The 16,888-nt window shown below is 44.8% G+C and overlaps 2 protein-coding genes across 5 annotated transcripts in view; one reads left to right on the forward strand and one right to left on the reverse strand.

The window, feature by feature from the left end:
- The window catches only part of INPP5E (inositol polyphosphate-5-phosphatase E), a 57,306-nt gene that overhangs the window by 30,610 nt on the left and 9,808 nt on the right, over window positions 1–16,888 (forward strand). For 3 of the 4 annotated variants that reach the window (XM_054997539.1, XM_054997541.1, XM_054997542.1), the window contains exons 6-9: window positions 1,991–2,110; window positions 2,912–3,019; window positions 4,084–4,245; window positions 15,876–15,991. In XM_054997539.1, coding sequence (XP_054853514.1) covers window positions 1,991–2,110; window positions 2,912–3,019; window positions 4,084–4,245; window positions 15,876–15,991 — 506 coding nt within the window. The remainder of the gene's footprint in view (window positions 1–1,990; window positions 2,111–2,911; window positions 3,020–4,083; window positions 4,246–15,875; window positions 15,992–16,888) is intronic. The other variant, XM_054997540.1, reaches the window with a different exon arrangement.
- On the reverse strand, window positions 9,014–11,665 carry LOC129342059 (uncharacterized). The gene is made up of 3 exons (XM_054997543.1): window positions 10,880–11,665; window positions 9,886–10,033; window positions 9,014–9,088 (listed from the first exon to the last, which is right to left on the reverse strand). The coding sequence occupies exons 1-3, from the start codon at window positions 11,467–11,469 to the stop codon at window positions 9,053–9,055; spliced, it is 774 nt and encodes a 257-aa protein (XP_054853518.1). The 5' UTR covers window positions 11,470–11,665; the 3' UTR covers window positions 9,014–9,052.

Below are 16,888 nucleotides of genomic sequence, written 5' to 3' on the forward strand. Positions count from 1 at the left end.
AAAACATTTTATTTAAAAAAAATAGATTTAAATTTTAAAAATTCAATTTAAATAAAAAAGTCCATTTTTAAAAAAAATTAAAATATCATTGATTTTTATCCACCCTGTCAATGAATCACTATATTGTCGACTGGCTGAACATGCTGTAAATAACATTCTGCCTCAACTAGAGACAGAGATGCAGTTCCTCTTGTTTAAAGAGACAATACAAAGGATCCCCCGGGGAGGGGGGGGGAGTCAGAATATGGTTTATTTTCTAGATTTTTCCTTGTACCTAAGGATGGTGGCCTTAGGCCCATACTGGATCTTAATATAATCTTAATTCATTTCTCAAGGTAACAAAGATCTGAATGGTTACCCTTGCAGCTATATTGGCACTCCTTGAGAAGGATAGTTTGCTGTTCTTGACCTTAAGGATGCATATTTTCATATAGCCATTCACAAAGCTCACAGGAAATACCTGTGTTTTAAATATAATAATACCTCCTACCAGAACACTGCATTACCATTCAGAATTTCCACTGTCCCTAGAGTATTCATCAAATGTATGGCACCTGTGATAGCCCATTTCAGGTCTCTGAGGTGCTCTGTTTCTCCATACTTGGATGTCTGGCTTATAGCAGCATCTTCAAGGGGTCTGCTTTCAGAACATGTAGATTTGGTCAAAAGAACATGCAGTTCTCTAGGTTTAGTGATCAATACAGAAAAAACTAAGTCAAAATATCCCTGTATCAAGTTTTATGAGGAGGAGGTGATTCTCAGACCCAGCTTAGAGTTCTTGCCAAAGGAGGCATCAAAATTCCACTTAGCACAAGACATAACAATGCCTGTGTTTTTTCCTAAACCACAGTCAAAAGGAAAGAGAGCATTACACACGCTTGACATCAAAAGGGCATTATCCTTTTATCTACATAGAACAAACTCAATTCATACAGAGCCTCATCTTTTCATGTGTTTTGGCGATCCCAATAGGGACAAGAGAGCTTCTGTCCAAATTGTGTCCAGGTGCATTGTCTCAATGATCCTATCAGCATACAAGCAAGCTGCAGTCAATTGTCCGCTTCAACCAAAAGCACATTCAGCAAGGTCTCAGGCCTCATCATCCACCTTTCTCCACGGTGTGTCTCTACAGGACATCTGCAAAGCAGCTACTTGGTTATCCTCGAACACGTTTGTTAAACCCTATGCGCTAGACATTAATTCCAGATGTGACGCTGCTGTTGGGAAAGCCTTATTGCACTCTCTGTTTACCTAGTATGAAACAACAATAGAGATTATTTGACTCTTAACGTCTATAACATTGAATTGTTTGTTGCAAGTTCCTTTACTCAAGAGTTCGATTATGCCAACAGCTCGTCACACTTTGTAATTGTTAACTGTTATTAATAAAGTTTTATATTTTGGAGAGATTTCACCCCACTTCCTTTGTGTGCTGCTTGGTATCTCCCAACGGGGGAGTGCACAGAAGAATGAAGGTGAAAACAGGGTTCTCCTTTCCTAAAACCATTGTTCATTGAGTTCTTCTGTGCAGGCAGAGAAGAACTCCTGCTCCGCTGTGAACTCTATGGTGCAAGATATATAGCAGAGGCTCACGGCAGCTCAGGAGACCTGAGGGAAGGGGCTGCTCCTCTCTCAGAACACCTAACCGTATAGGCAGCAAAGCGGTGCCTACATACGTAGAGAGAAGCAGCCCCTAATGGAGCTTTAAAGAAGCAAGGAAAACTGCAGAGCAGCCGGCCTGGGCATGTGCAGTGCCAATATGTGCCTGCACAGAAGAACTTGATGGACAATGGTTACAGGTAAGTGCAGCTCTGTTATTTTAATAAACAGGCACTACCATTTTTGTGGGAATGATAGGCCAAACCCACAGCAGTCAGAATGGCCATAGAAATTAAAGGGCTAGAGATAACAATTGACGAAGAGTTGGTTCTAGTGGTACCTTGGCTGGATTTACCCGACATACCCTTTTACAGGCCTTGTTTTTTTCCAGAGGTAGAGTATGCCACAGTGACAACTCGCATTGTGTCTCAGATCAAAACCAAAGGTACTCTGGGAATCTGCTTTACTTTCTTCGGCACATCCTTCCTTTTCATCACATCCCATTTCACATGTAAGTAGCTCCCGAATTCCTACCAGCATAAGACGGGGAAGGAGACTTTGTTCTGGACCATAGACAGATGTTTACTAGGGTCTGAAGATTAGGCAGGTCATCTTTTTCAGAGACAAAAGCAAGGGATTGGTTGGGGGGGGGGATGCGTGTACATACTGTGTCTTACAGAGAAAAAAGATGGTAAGAAATGTTCTGAGAGAATTATCCTGTATTATGATGGATGGGATGTCCTCCATAAACTGCAGTGGATGTGCAACTGCAGAATGTGATCTGTGGAATCCTTAAAAGTTCCGCTTCCTTGCTCTTCTCTTGCCACCAAGCAAGTTTGAATCCTTGCAGCAGAGCCTGAAAATATGCATGGGGTGCCCGCTGAAGTTTCAGGAGGGAACAAGATAGGACTTGCCAGAGTTAAGGCACATTTCCTAATCTCGCTGCTGTCTCCTAGCATTTTTATCCCTCTTATCAATCTCTATATCATTCCCACTTTTCCATTGCTAGAAAAAATGTTCCTTCTTAAATATTCCATGATCTTTGAAAACCTGGATCTGGATAGAACTGTGCTTAACTTGCTTGGGGCTTCCCTTGGTACAACCTGATGTCATGCTCAGTATTTCTGCAAGGCTTTGCCTTGGTCTCTTCAGTTCTCTGAAGCTGGCCAAGTGAAATCTGAGCCAGGCCTGGAAGTGACATCCATTTTCTCCTCTTTGCTTAGAAATTCATTTCAGCACAAGTGGCAGCTGATACAGATCTCTGCCCCCAGTCTTGTTCTCTGAGGCCTTGCATAGATATCATCTTTTTCAGCTGGAGATGGCAAAGTGTATGAGAGGGTGCTGGACTACAACAAGACCATCCAGGCTCTTTCACTACCCAGAAACATTCCGGATACTAATCCCTATCGCTCCAGTCCGTGTAAGTCACTTGGCAGTCAAAAGTACCCTCTTTTTATACAAAGATTTTACACTATAAATTTATCTGTCCTTTCCAAGTCATTGTTACCAATTACTCTGTGCAGCAGTGAAACTTTCTTCAATAAAGATGTGGTTTGGTGCTGACACTGGTCTATGGGCCAGTTTTTTGTTGTTTTTTTTTGAGGTGGGGGGCAGTGGAATTGCATGTTAGGGAGAGCTGAACTGTCTGTCCAATCACAACTATTCAGACGGTTCAGCTCTCCCTAACATGCAATTCCATTCTCCTGTGTGAATTGCTTCCCTTCCCCCCTCCCTCCATGGCCCAGGAAAGTTTTGAAAAGCACACAAAAACCAAAGATGGAGCTTCTAGGCAAGAAGTGTGAGCCTTCTGCCAGGTTAGTTTTGCTGGGATTCTCTAGTTCTGTTGGGCTTTGTTATTTTTGAAAGGGTTTGGGTCAGTAGTTGCTCTTGTGTGCTTGGCTAAGGTTTCTTTGTCCTGGAGAAAGTATGGGACCCCCTCCCCCAATGGAGAGTAGCTGGGGAGGATTTGTTCAGGAGCTGGCAGAATTGGATCCCTTGAACCAGTCTTCCCATAGTGAATAATAGAATCAAGTTATTTTCAAAATCCCCCCAATCCCCCCCCCAAACCAGATTTTGAATTCAAAAATGGTACTTTGGATCTGAATGTCGGGAATACCAATATTCATAGGATTCGCAGTACTCAAATCTGGAAAATACCATTTTTTAAGTTTATACACCTAAACCTTGGTCTTTCTTGGTGGTCTCCCATGGCCATCCCTGCTTAGCTTTGAAGCTCAGACTAGTCTGTACTATTACAGTTACATACACCATTAAAGTTGTTGACTAAATAAGGAAATTAGGTATTCTACCATTTAAAACTAAGTAGTGGGATTGAATAGGCACTGAAATTGTTTCTATGATGGTTGGCAGTTCCATTGCATTTCACTTCCTCCCAGTTTGGGCTGTTGCCTGGCTTTTCTCTGATGGTCAGTTTGTGCTCCTCGGTTGCTCCTCCCTCTCTCACTCTCTTGCTTGGTTCTACAGCAGACGTCACAACACGGTTTGATGATGTCTTCTGGTTTGGAGACTTCAACTTCCGCCTGAACGAGGATCGGGAGGTGGTGGAGCAGATCCTCAGCCGAGGTCTGGAAACAGACTTGTCTAAGTTGCTACAGTGTGACCAGCTATTGAAGGAAATGGATAATGGTAAGGACAGCTTTCCCTATCCCAACCTTCCTTCTTAGTTCTCCAAAGCACTTGCAAGTTCTGCCACTGACAGCCAATGTGTAGCTTAACATGCTTAATTCTAGCTGCAGAAGCAGTGTGCCTTTGTTGAATTCTGAGGTGTCAATCTATCTTGCTATCTGTGGCGAGTTTGTATTTGTATGCTAAGGCTTAGGAATCCATTAGCTAAGCGGTATATTCCATTTCTCAGAAGCAAGTAATCAATCCTGAATTGCTCTATAGGGATGAAAGGAAGTAGAGCTGTGAAGAACCTAGGCCATTTCTCAACGTGTTCCAGTCCTTTCAGAATGATGGCGCAATCATTTCTAGTTCTCTTTCGGTGAAGCAGGATGTTGTTGTGAGGGTTACATCTCCCATGTACTTTACAGGTGCAGCAATCAGTTATTGCAGTTTTCCTCTCGCAACTCAAGGTGGTTGCCCAGTCCATACCCTGCTTGCTCTGTGGCAAAGACCCCTCCCACTACGCATGAACACTTTCTTCTTTCCCCTCCATAAAAGGTGAAAGCTTCCGTTTTCTGGCAAATTTCAATTGCATCATGATTCAAGAATCCTGACTCAGTAATTCTTGTGATTTGAATGCAGAGATGCAAAAAGGGTGCTCTCAAGGGGGCCTACTCTGCTTTATTTCAAATAACTTGGGCAAACTATCTCTTCCTCCTCCCTGCCCCACAAACATGGCAACGGCAGTTAAGATCGCCACCAGCCCAAAGGAAGTCTTGTTGGTAAATGTCTATCTGGAAGACTATTTATTGGACCCACAAAGTAGCTACCCACAAGCTATTATGATAGCCAGGGTGGGGGGCTTCAGTGCCAGAATCGGTTCAAACTACTCCTCTCCAAACTCTGGAAAGATAATTTCTTCTATTGCAACGCTGCAGAGGGAGCACAGCACTCCAAGAACTGTCAGGCTATGGATGACAGGCTATGGCAGACAGATCCCTGGATCATTGCAGCAAGACACAGGTCCTTGGTTGAATGGCTTTATTCAGAAATCAGATATTGTCCAGATGCACAGGTCCATAGATTTACTTAGAGGCAAAGAGTAACTAAGCAGTACAGCTTCTTTGAAAGGAATGAAGGCTTGAGGAAAGTATAGGTCTAAATACTCAAACATTCCCCTCCCTTCTAAACCACAAGTTTGAGTGGGAAGAAGTTTGGGAAACTTTTCTGGAGTTTATACATTAGCTAGACAAGATATAGAGAACTGTAACATTTCAGACATTACAATGTCATTTCAATGAGCTTCAAAGGAAGAGATTACCCACTGCTCTCCCAGCTGTGTTCCCAGGCTGTGAGAGGGAGAAATAAAAGTGATGCATACAGTCTATGAAGTCAAACAGTGATGTACATAGCAGTTGCAATATGAAATCAGACAGTAATACAGTATTAGCATTTAGCACCCCTAGAACTATGACATGGGTGTAGGGGCTACAGACATGACAAGAACAAGAGAATAAATAGATCAGGTGCTGATGAATATGGTTTCCAAGTTGTCCCTGGCGATTATTAATGGAAATAGCACCATTGATTCTTCAGGAGATTATACATTCATCTCTCTACAAGGAGCAAGTGTAATTGACTATATGCTCATTGGAGATTCCTGCCTCTCTAAAGTCTTAGAGTTCAAGGTAGAAGACTATGGAATAAGTTATCATCTCCCAATCTCCATCATAATATCAATGGAGACCACATTAAACCCAAGTACTGACCAAACTGCCCCCAAAGTATTGCCATCTAAATGAAGCTGGTCCAAATCAGCAGAAGCTGCTATAAAAGTGCTCCACACTATCGAAGCACAAAATCTGAAAAAGGAGATTCAGATGGAACAAGTTTGTCACACAGCATTGGAATCCTCATCTGCTCATCAAACTGTTTGATCCAGTTCTACTAAATAGCAGGAATAAAAAGTGTAGATCAAACAATTTCTACCATCACACAAAGAGCTGGTTTGATAAGGACTGCAGGAACTTTAACGGAACTACAAACTTTTTAGACATAGTTATGCAATTATCACAACATATTCATTGATACGAGCCAGAAGGGAATATAAAGCTATGCTGAAGAAGAAACACCAGTCTATGAAATCTCTATGGGACAGAATAATGGCAGCAGTTAAAAAAACCCTTAATATGGGTTCCATGGCATTTAATTATTCCAATATTGAAACCATGAAGCAATACTGTAACTCCCATATTACCAACTACCTAGGAAAAGCATTTTAAGAATCTCTATAAGAGACACAGTCTCAAACTGGATTTGGACTTTGAAATCAACCTTAAGCAAATTCCGAAATGGAAACCTGTTACCTGCCATGAGATAGTTGAACTGATCAAAGCTCGGAAATGGGGAAGTCCCCTGGCCCTGCTGAACTTATGAAGATAGCCCCTGATTGGTGGGCTTAAGTGCTTGCACCTTTGTTCACATTGGTAAATCTGAATGGAATTATGCCAGATATTTGGAAAACATCACTGATTACCCATAGGTGTAATTGGCCAATAGTTGTTTGGATCGGTTTTATCGCCTTTATATATAGAGATATATAAAAAGGCGATAAAACCGATCCAAACAACTATTGGCCAATTAGTCTCCTGGCAGTAATCAGCAAGCTGTACTAATCTCTTTTGCAAAAAAAAAAAAACCCTGCTGCACTGGATAGATGAGAAGGTATTGGGCAACAAACAAGCTGACTTCAGAAAGCGTCACACTTGTGTAGACCATTGCCTTACACTTGCCTCACTGGTAAGCAAATATGTGTTAGCCTCGCCAAGTTCCCTATATGCAGCATTAATTGATTTAAGGGATGCCTTTTAACGCTGTCCCATTCACAGCTGTGGAACAAGCTAAAAGGAAAAAGGAAAAAAGATTGTCCTTTTAAAATCTACGGCTTGTAATCCATCAGCCCCCCCTTCTTCTTCTAGGCTTTTGTGACATTTTTTCTAGAGATTGACCGAATCTTGGACAGTTGTCAAAACACTGACCCTCTTCCCATTATTGATTTTGTCCCAGTCCACATAAGCTAATGCAAACATCGGCAAAAGCAAACATCACTTGTCCTTCCCTGTTCAGAGAACATGTCATTTGGGATCTTTCCAGATGCGACACAGCTTTGTGCCTGAAAAATAATATTCTGGTGCTTTCCATACTTAAGATGGATTCCAGGATCTGATCGAAGGATAGGCTGGCTTCACTATACAGGAATACAGCAGTGGAACACATCCTATTCTGGACTTGAGATGTCTGAATAGGTTTGTACGTGTTAAAAAGTTTAGGATGCTTACCCTTACTACAGTTCTTCAGTTGATGCCCGAAAATATGTGGTTCGCTGTCCTGGACCTTAAGGATGCATACTTTCATATTTCCATACACCCAGAACATAGGAAGTTCCTTAGCTTTATTTGTAATGGAAGGATCTTCCAATACCAGGTTCTGCCCTTCGGATTGTCCACTGCTCCCTGGGTTTTCACCAAGTGCATGGCTGCGGAGGTGGCTTTCCTTAGAAAGGAGGGCTGTTCAGTCTGTCCTTATTTAGATGACTGGCTTCTTACAGCCCCTTCTGCTGAGTTACTCCTAGGGCAGATAGGATTTGTGGTGCACACTTGCTCACGTCTGGGATTATTAGTGAACTTTCAGAAGTCAGTCCTCATTCCTTCACAGAAAGCCCGCTTTATAGGCATGATCCTGGATGGAGTGTCAAACAAGGGTTTTTTGCCACCTGAACGTGCTTTGCGTATTAAACACTTATTAGGGTTCTTCTCGAGATGTCATTTTCAGTCCGCAGTAGCTATACAGACATTATTCGGCCTTATGGCTTCGGCCACAGCTGTAACCCCTATGGCTAGACTGCACATGCGGTCACTCCAACTTTGGTTCCTGTCAGTGCATGATTTCCAGCTAGGGGGTCAGGACAAGAAATACTCTATTCCCCAGGGGGTAATTCATTCCCTGGGTTGGTGGCTCCATGATGGCAATTTATGCAAAGGGATTGCTTTGGGTACTGTTCAGTTTCAGGCTACCATTTCCACTGATGCAAGTACTACAGGGTGGGGTGCTCAGGTGGCCCCTTCAGGGCGCATGGCACCTGGACTCACCAGTATAGGGAACTCCACATAAACCTGTTAGAATTAAAGGCCATACGTTTTGCCCTTATCGCATTTGAAGATACCCTGCAACACAAGACGGTTCAAATCCTAACAGACAATTGTACAGCCATGTTTTATTTGAACAAGCAGGGGGGCACCACTTCTCGGGCTCTCTGCGACGAAGCCATGCAGATTTGGGAGTGGGCCCTGGACAGGGACATTGTCATACAGGCCGTTCACATCCCAGGCAAGTCGAACGTGATTGCAGACAAGCTGAGCCGTCTGGTCTCTGACGATTATGAGTGGACAATTGCAGATTCCCATTTACGCGAGGTGTTCTTGACTTGGGTTTTCCCGAGGTGGACCTGTTCGCCTCAGAAATCAACAAGAAAGCTCCACAGTTTTGTTCCAGGGGAGGTCTCAGACACCGTTCTCTGGGAGACGCCTTCCAGATCATTTGGACAGGGCACCTCTTATATGCATTCCTTCCGTTCTCATTGATTGCCAGGACACTCAGCAAGATTCAACGGGACGGGACTCGCGTGGTTTTGGTGACTCCTTTTTGGCCTCGTCAGCCCTGGTTCCATCTGGTGATGCAACTATCACTAGGATCCTCTTATCAGTTCAGACAGGACCCAGATCTCCTGTCCGGCAGAGGGATCCTATATCACGATCTTCCCAGACTGAGGCTAACAGCTTGGCTTATTCCGGGTCGATAGGACTGTCTGAAAGGGTGACAGAAATTTTGACTAATGCTAGAAGGGATAATACCCGCAAGTCTTACGCTGCCAAGTGGAAGCGTTTTGAAAATTGGGCCTCTACTAAAGGGTTGGATGTTTGGACTTGCCAACTTGGCACCATTTTTTATTTCTTATTAAGTCTGAAGGATGAGGGGCTGTCCAATTCCTCAGTAAAGGTTTATTTGGCAGCCATATCAGCATTTCATCCCAGGGTAGATGGGAAGACTGTTTTTTCTCATTGTCTAAGACTTTTCTTAAGGGGTTACAGAATACATTTCCTCCTGTTAGAGAAATTGTACCTCAATGGTCCCTTAGATTAGTATTAGCAGAGCTAATGAAGGCCCCATTTGAGCCTTTAGCTTCTTGCGAGTTAAAGTTTCTCTCTTTCAAGGTATCGTTTTTAGTGACGATTACCTCAGCCTGAAGGGTTAGTGAACTGGCGGCCCTTCAACACGACCCTCCTTTTCTAAAGTTTCATCTGAATAAAGTGGTCCTTAGACCAGACCTTCGGTTCCGACCCAAGGTTTCTTGAGTTTCACACTTCTCAGGACATTATTTTACCTGTGTTTTTCCCCTCTCCTGTAGATAATGCAGAAAGGGCTCTACACTAGTTAGATGTTCGTAGGGCGATTCTGTTTTACCTCCAGAGGACTAGTCAATTTAGGAGAGCACAACAGTTATTTGTGTGTTATGCTGATGCTAGGAAAGGGAAGGTGGCCACCCCTCAATCGATGTCTAGGTGGGTCACTATGGCTGTTAAGACTTGTTATTTACAGGCTAACCTTCCTTGCCCTTTGGAGGTCAAAGCGCATTCGATAAGGGCACAAGCCTCGTCTGCGGCATTCCTGAGAGGGATTCCACTTCGTGACATCTGCAGGGTGGCCACCTGGTCCTCCTCGGAGACGTTTGCCAGACATTACGCCCTGGATACTTTGGAGCAGAAAGAGGCAGCAGTTGGTCAGGCTGTTCGCCAATCACTTTTTCTTTGAGGAACATGCCCACCTCCAAGGTAAGTGGCTTGTGAGTCTCCCATGTGGGACTGCACAGAAGACCGACAATGAAAACAGAGTTGCGCTTACTGTAACTGCAGTTCATTGACGTCTTCTGTGCAGGCACACAAACCCTCCCTCCTGTCCCGCTTTGTTCCTCCTTGTGTTACTGCAGGAGGTTCGGCAGCATAGGAGAAACTGAGGGTGAGGGGCCGCCGTGGCCGGATGTTGTGTTCAGCGGGAAATGCCGCGCATGCACACTCGGCAGGCGAGCGCCCCCTGGTGGAGTTTTTAGCTACAAAGAAATTTACGGTCGGCAAGCCTGTGCATGCGCAGTCCCATGTGTGCCTGCACAGAAGATGTCAATGAACAGCAGTTACGGTAAGCGCAACTCTGTTTTCCCCCTTGTCCACATGTTTGTTCACTCCGTCAAAGAACTCTAACAGGTTCGTGAGACAAGCTCTTCCCTTACAGAACCCATGCTGAGTCTTTCTCAATAGCTTTTGTTCATCAATGTGCCTACTAATTCTCTCTTTAATAACGGTTTCCACCAACTTACCTGGTATTGACGTTAGACTGACTAGCCTGTAATTTCCTGGATCTCCTCTGGAACCCTTTTTAAAGATGGGGGTGACATTAGCTACCTTCTAGTCCTCAGGAATGGAGGCAGATGTTAATGAAAGGTTACATATCTTTGTCAGGAGATCCACAAGTTCACATTTGAGTTCGTTCAGTACTCTTGGATGTATGCCATTTGGGCCTGGTGATTTGTTGGTTTTTAAATTACCTTATCAGTCGTAGGACCTCCTTTCTCATCACCTCAATCTGACTCAGGTCTTTCAGCACTCCTCCCGAAATCAGCGGTTCTGGAGTGGGCAAGCACCTCTCATCTTCTACAGTGAAGACAGAGGCAAAAAATGCATGTAGCTTCTCGGCCATTTCCCTATTGTTCTTCAGTAATCCTTTTACCCCTTGATCATCCAGGGGCCCCACTGCCTCCCTGGCTGGTTTCCTGCTTCTAATATATTTGAAGAAATGTTTATTGTTGGTCTTTATGTTTTTTGCAATGTGTTCCTCATAGTCCCTTTTTGCCTGCCTGATCACAGACTTGCATTTTCTTTGCCACAGCCTGTGTTCCCTTTTATATACCTCACTCCGACTAGCTTTCCACCCTTTAAAGGAAACCTTCTTACCTTTTCTAGCTTCCTTTACTTTGTTTGTTAACCATGCAGGCCTTTTTTTATACCTATTTGTGCCTTTCCTAACCTGCTGTATATATTTTTTCTGAGCTTTTAGGATTGTAGTTTTAGTCTCCAAGCTTCCCCAAGGGTTTTGACCCTTTTGACCTTTCAGTTTCTTCTTCACAAGCCCCCTCATCTCAGAGAAGTTACCCCTATTCAAGTTAAAAGTGGTTGTGTTGGTCTTTTTGGGCAACTCCCTATTTATGCAAATGCTGAACTCAATAACATTATGGTCACTGTTCCCAAGCGCTGCAACCACTTTTACATCTCTCACCAGATCTTGGGCATTACTTAGGACCAAGTCCAGGATCGCCTCTCCCCTGGAAGGTTCTGCAACCATCTGCTCCATAGCACAGTCATTGAGAGTGTCTAGAAACTCAGTCTCTTTCTCCCGACTTGAACGCGTGTTGACCCAATCAATGTGTGGGTAATTGAAATCACCTATTACTACAGTTATTTCATCTAGCCGCTATCCTTATTTCTTTCATCATGTTATAATCATTCTCTATCTTTTGATCCGGTGGGCGATAACAAACTCCTAGAGTTAAGTTTCCTTTTGGGCCCACTATTTTAATCCATAGTATTTCCAGAAATGCATCTAATTCTCTTCTCAATCTTACTGGACTGTATACCCTCTCTGACATACAGAGCCACCCCACCTCCAACCCTTCCCTCCCTATCCTTACGATATAACTTACATCCATGAATTGCCGTATCCCACTGATTTTCCTCATCCCACCAAGTTTCTGTAATGCTCACAATGTCTATTTTTTCCCCCAGCACTAAGCATTCCAACTCCCCGATTTTACCTTGGACGCTTCTAGCATTCGTATTTAAACATCTATAATTTCCCAGGCACGTTCGGTCTGCAACTTTCCTCCTGCTGCCTCGAGACCTTGCCAGGCAGTCCTTATTGTTTGTCACCGTCTCAGTGGACAACTGTAATCCATTTCCCTGTAGAAAAGTAACAGCTAACCCTTCATCTCTTTGAGATGAACCATCCCAAACTAGAGACATTTAGTCTCCTGTTGGCTTTCCCCCAGGATTCAGTTTAAAAACTGCTCTGCCACCTTTTTGATTTTAAGCATCAGCAGTCTGGTTCCTTCTCAGGACAAGTGGAGACCGTCTCTTTTGTACAGCTCCCGCTTGTTCCAAAAAGCATCCCAGTGCGTCACAAACTTGAACCCTTCCTCCCCACACCATCATCTCATCCATGCATTGAGACTCCTAATCTGAGCCTCTCTCTCTGACCCTGTGCATGGAATGGGTAGCACTTCTGAAAAGGCTACCTTGGAGGTCCTGGCCTTGCGTTTCCTGCCTAGCAGCCTAAATTTTTCCTCCAGGACCTCACGCTTGCATTTCCCCACATTGTTGGTACCAACATGTACCATGACCACTGGCTCCTCCCCAGCACTGTCTACCAACCTATCTAGAACCTGCATGATGTCCGCTACCTTCGCACCAGGCAGGCAAGTCACCATACAGTCAGTACGTGGGTTTGCCACCCAGCTGCCTACCCACCTAAGGATCAAATCACCAACTACCAAGAGCCCCCTCCCTCCTTGCCCAGGGATGGTTCCTTGGTGCGAAAGGATACTTGTTCACCAACTGAAGAAGAGGTCCCTCCTGAGGGCATATTCCTCTTATCCTTAGCACCGTGCCCTGTCTCCTCTTGACCCTCATGCTCCCTGGCAGCGGTGGGGCTGCCATTCTCAGAGTGGGACACATCTAACAAGTCCCCCAGAGTCTTCTCCACGTGTCTGACCGACTGTGTCTGCTTCTCCAGGTTATCCACCTCAGCCTCAAGGGTGGGAACTCGCTCCCTGAGAACCAGGAGCTCCTTGCACCGAGCGGACACCCAAGACTTCTGCCCAGGGGGCAGATAGTCCTACATGTGACACTCAGTGCAAAACATTGGATAGCCCCCAACCCCCTGCTGGCATACTACCTTCATAATTTCTTTTTATTTTTTATATATAAATATATATATTCCCCCTTTTAATACCCTGCGTATTTATGTGGCTCTCCTTGTGGAAAGCCTGCTTACCTTATCGGGAACACTGGGAGACTAGGCCTTTGCCCCGTGGGTCCTTCCTTGGCTTCTTTCAGAGCCCCCAGGCCAAGAGCCCTTTGGCTCTCGCACACACACACTTCCAGTCAGCAACAATCAGCTCATGCAATCAGCTGCACTCCGCTGCAGCCCAGGCCACAGACAGACAGAAACAGCAGTTCCTCACTAGTCAGACTTTCTCCTTCCACACAGTAGCAACTCAGCCAATTCTCTCCAGCAGTTAAGAAAAGTTAAACAGTTAAGAAAAAAACAGTCACCAAAAAAAACCCCCAAGAAACCAGTGTACTCAGTTGGCGTTGCTAGGCAACCACAAAAAAATGGAATAGAACTGTGGATATGAAAATAAACTGATTAGGTTCATGGGAATCAAAGAATTTAACTGAAAGAAGACGAACATTACTTACAGAGAAGGTGCTTAAACTGGACTGGGGCTCCCTCCAAAAAAATGCTGCATGAAAATGTTCCCCACTCCATCTGGGAATTAAGTACTCTACCCAGTTTGATCCTCCTCAGTATCTTAATAGGCTGAGTGCTCCAAAGTTGAGGTGGTCATACATGATTGTATGTTGCAATGCACTGCCAGCAGCCCAGGCGAGGGGCTGTTTCCTTAGGCCACCTCCAGATCAGCACTTCTGCAACTGCCCTTTGGCAGTGGTTGATTCATTGTCCCGTGCCTGTTTCTACTGTCCAAAGTATGCAGCAGCCAGGGAGAGACTTCTTAGGGAATGGCTACTGAAGTATTTGGCCATCCCTGACACTTCAAGATTAAGATGACTTCTGAGTAGCCTCTGAAAAAGCTGCATTATGGATGTAGCAAACTTTTGTTGTGGTTTTCAGTTGTTACATTTTGTTTTTATAGTGTATGGCCTGTCGGCTGTTAAACTTGAATAAACTTGAACTTGATGCCATCCCAAGTTGGGATGGAGGAATGGGCCCTAAACTAGGATGTCATGAGCTGGCAGAATGATCCAGAGTGAATGTTGCAGCATTATTACTAGGTTGGAAGAACCCAGTAGTCATGGCCAGTAGGGGGGCCATGAGAGGACCTGTGTGCTTCCTGATTGATCTTGTTGAGGATTCTGAATATGATGGGAGCCAGGGGAGGTGTAGAAAAGACCAGATGCCTTAGTGCAGTGTGTCAGACTGGCTAGGGGATTCTCTCAAACTCTCCATCCAACACAGTGGTATGAGTTAAAAGGGACTTTATTCAGATAAAACTCCCTAGAAGTGCACCGATACATAGAGATTGCCCAGAATGCTGAAGTACAGTCTCCTCAAGAGTTCCCCTCCCCCAGTCCAAAAAAATCCATCGAGCAAAAGTCCTGCAAAAGATGCTCAGCCAAAGTTCCCACGCCTGGTTTCCACACACTACCAGCTGCACTGATAAGGTCTCATAGCGAAGCATAGGCATAGTGAAGGAAGCTGCACTACAGGAAGATAGTCCACCCAACCCACCCACCCCAGTAGACATGCCTTCACAGTCATGGCAGGCAGGCTGGCTTGCCTGCCTGACACAGTGAGGATGCCTTCTCCCTCAGATTGGAATTCTAGTGGGAATCTTAGTGGATTACTGTTGGCTATGAATATGAACAGGTCCAGACACAGGAGGTCTAGCTGCCTGGTTACTACTCTGGAAACTTGGGTTTCAGGACCCATTCACCTGGGTCCAAGTCCTGCCATCTCAGTCACTTGGTATTCAGATTTAAGATGTCCCAGAGATACTGTGCCCAAAGGGGGAGGGGATGTTTGTTTCTGCCCAAAGAAGCATTTCTGCCTGCAGAAGGGAGTGTGATCTTGTGTTTCCCTGTAGATTTACATGGGTCTTCGTCTTCATGTTGCTGAGACTGAGGGTGTGAATTTCCTTCACGAGATACTGGAATGAGACGAGGGACAGGCAGATGGCTTTCAGTTCTAGCTTATTGGTGCTGCATTTGGTCTTTGAGTCCCTCAGTTTGCCCTGGGCTATTTAATGAAAGCATTTTCCTCTCCCCAGCTGAGGAGCCTGGTGTCTGTGGTTTATCTTAGTTTTTCAGCATAATTAACCTTAGTAGGAAGATGGCTGTGGAAGCTCGTCTAGCTGCAGAGCTTACCAGGGCATGTTCTAGAGATCTGTCTCAGACTGGATGTGGAAGGCTTGCAAAGGAAACTTGCTTGAATTCTGCCTACAGAAGGAGTGGGAAGCACAGCCCATCTGAGGGACATTTTCCTGCCGCGATGCAGAACAAAACATGTCACCTGCCACAGGTGTTCTCATTGGTGGATTGGAGACATCTTTACCCACATTGAAGCAGTTTGCCAGAGACTACTAGGGAGTCAGCAATCTCCTGGACACGGCAGCAAGCAGCAGTCTCTGCTTATTGTGTATTTATTCCCTGCTTTTCTCATTTTTTCTAACCAGTATAGAATTGGAATGTAGACATGATGAGATTTGGTGATGAAAATGTAACCCTTCACATTATCTGCTCCATTAGGGACTGTTTTCAAGGGGTTCCAAGAGGCTCCCATCCATTTCTGTCCTTCCTACAAATTTGATGTTGGCCGGGACACTTATGACACTACCTCCAAACAGAGGACACCTTCATACACGGTAAGGACTCAAAGGAGGGACAAGTATTCCACGCTAGAATTGTATGCTTCGGAAAGGAGGAAACTACCATGGTGAAATAGGAATGTTGGACTTCTTCTTCCTGCTTGTGGAAAAGGAGGACATCCTTAGATGGGTGACTCTTCTTATCTTAGAGGAGACAGAACTTACAAAGGCTTCTGGCATCTCTGCTTCATCCACCCGTAAGACACCAAGGGCTGCCCAGCAGGACTGGGTGTTAGGCCGCTGCGTGGATCTTTAAATGATGGTAAGAGAAGGGAGAGTACCAAGGCCCCTTTGGGTGCTTTAGCCTAGGCCTGGAGAGTCTCTTGAGTGGTCTTGCATTAAAGCTCACCTCTAGGTCCCCCCCTGTCAACACCCACCTGGATCATGAGATGGTCTCCTACTGCTTCTGCTTAAAGTCTGCAACCTCTCTGAAGACTTGAGGTCTCCTCCTGCAAGGGGAGGACTGCATCCCTTCTAATGTGGTCTGCAAGGCTCTGACAAGCAAGCAAGCGGGGCTGCAGAGTGCATTCGCTTTTGCAGCTCAAGCTGATGCTGCCGAAGGCCCCCTGCTTGAAGCAGTTGTAGGGGAGACACAACATGCTTTGCTTTCAAGAGGGTTTTCTTACTCAGATGGAAGGGCTGTACTGTAAGGAGATGGCTTCAGAGAGATGCTCCGCTAAATAGATAGGGACATAGACTTCACCACTGTGTGTTACTATGCTTTAAGTATGATCCTACGTGGTGTTTTATTTATTTACTTATGTCATTTATAATCCGCCTTTCTTACTGAGACTCAAGGCAAATTACATAGTGTGAGATTAGTACAGGCAGTATCAAAGACATTTCAATAAACAATGGCATAGGATATATAAATGAAAATTTGCAAACGCATCA

The sequence above is a fragment of the Eublepharis macularius genome, chromosome 14 (assembly GCF_028583425.1).
Source record: "Eublepharis macularius isolate TG4126 chromosome 14, MPM_Emac_v1.0, whole genome shotgun sequence".
Classification (NCBI taxonomy): Eukaryota; Metazoa; Chordata; class Lepidosauria; order Squamata; family Eublepharidae; genus Eublepharis; species Eublepharis macularius.

Bases quoted from the DNA above. Each gene is read 5' to 3' on its own strand.
- LOC129342059 (XM_054997543.1), bottom strand. From the start codon at position 11,469: ATGAGGGGGCTTGTGAAGAAGAAACTGAAAGGTCAAAAGGGTCAAAAC. The intron at 10,034-10,879 runs GTAATTTAAAAA...TCTGCTCCAAAG, and splicing joins GAGGTCCTACGACTGATAAG to TATCCAGGGCGTAATGTCTG. The intron at 9,089-9,885 runs GTTAGCCTGTAA...TCACCCTTTCAG, and splicing joins ACCTCCAAAGGGCAAGGAAG to ACAGTCCTATCGACCCGGAA.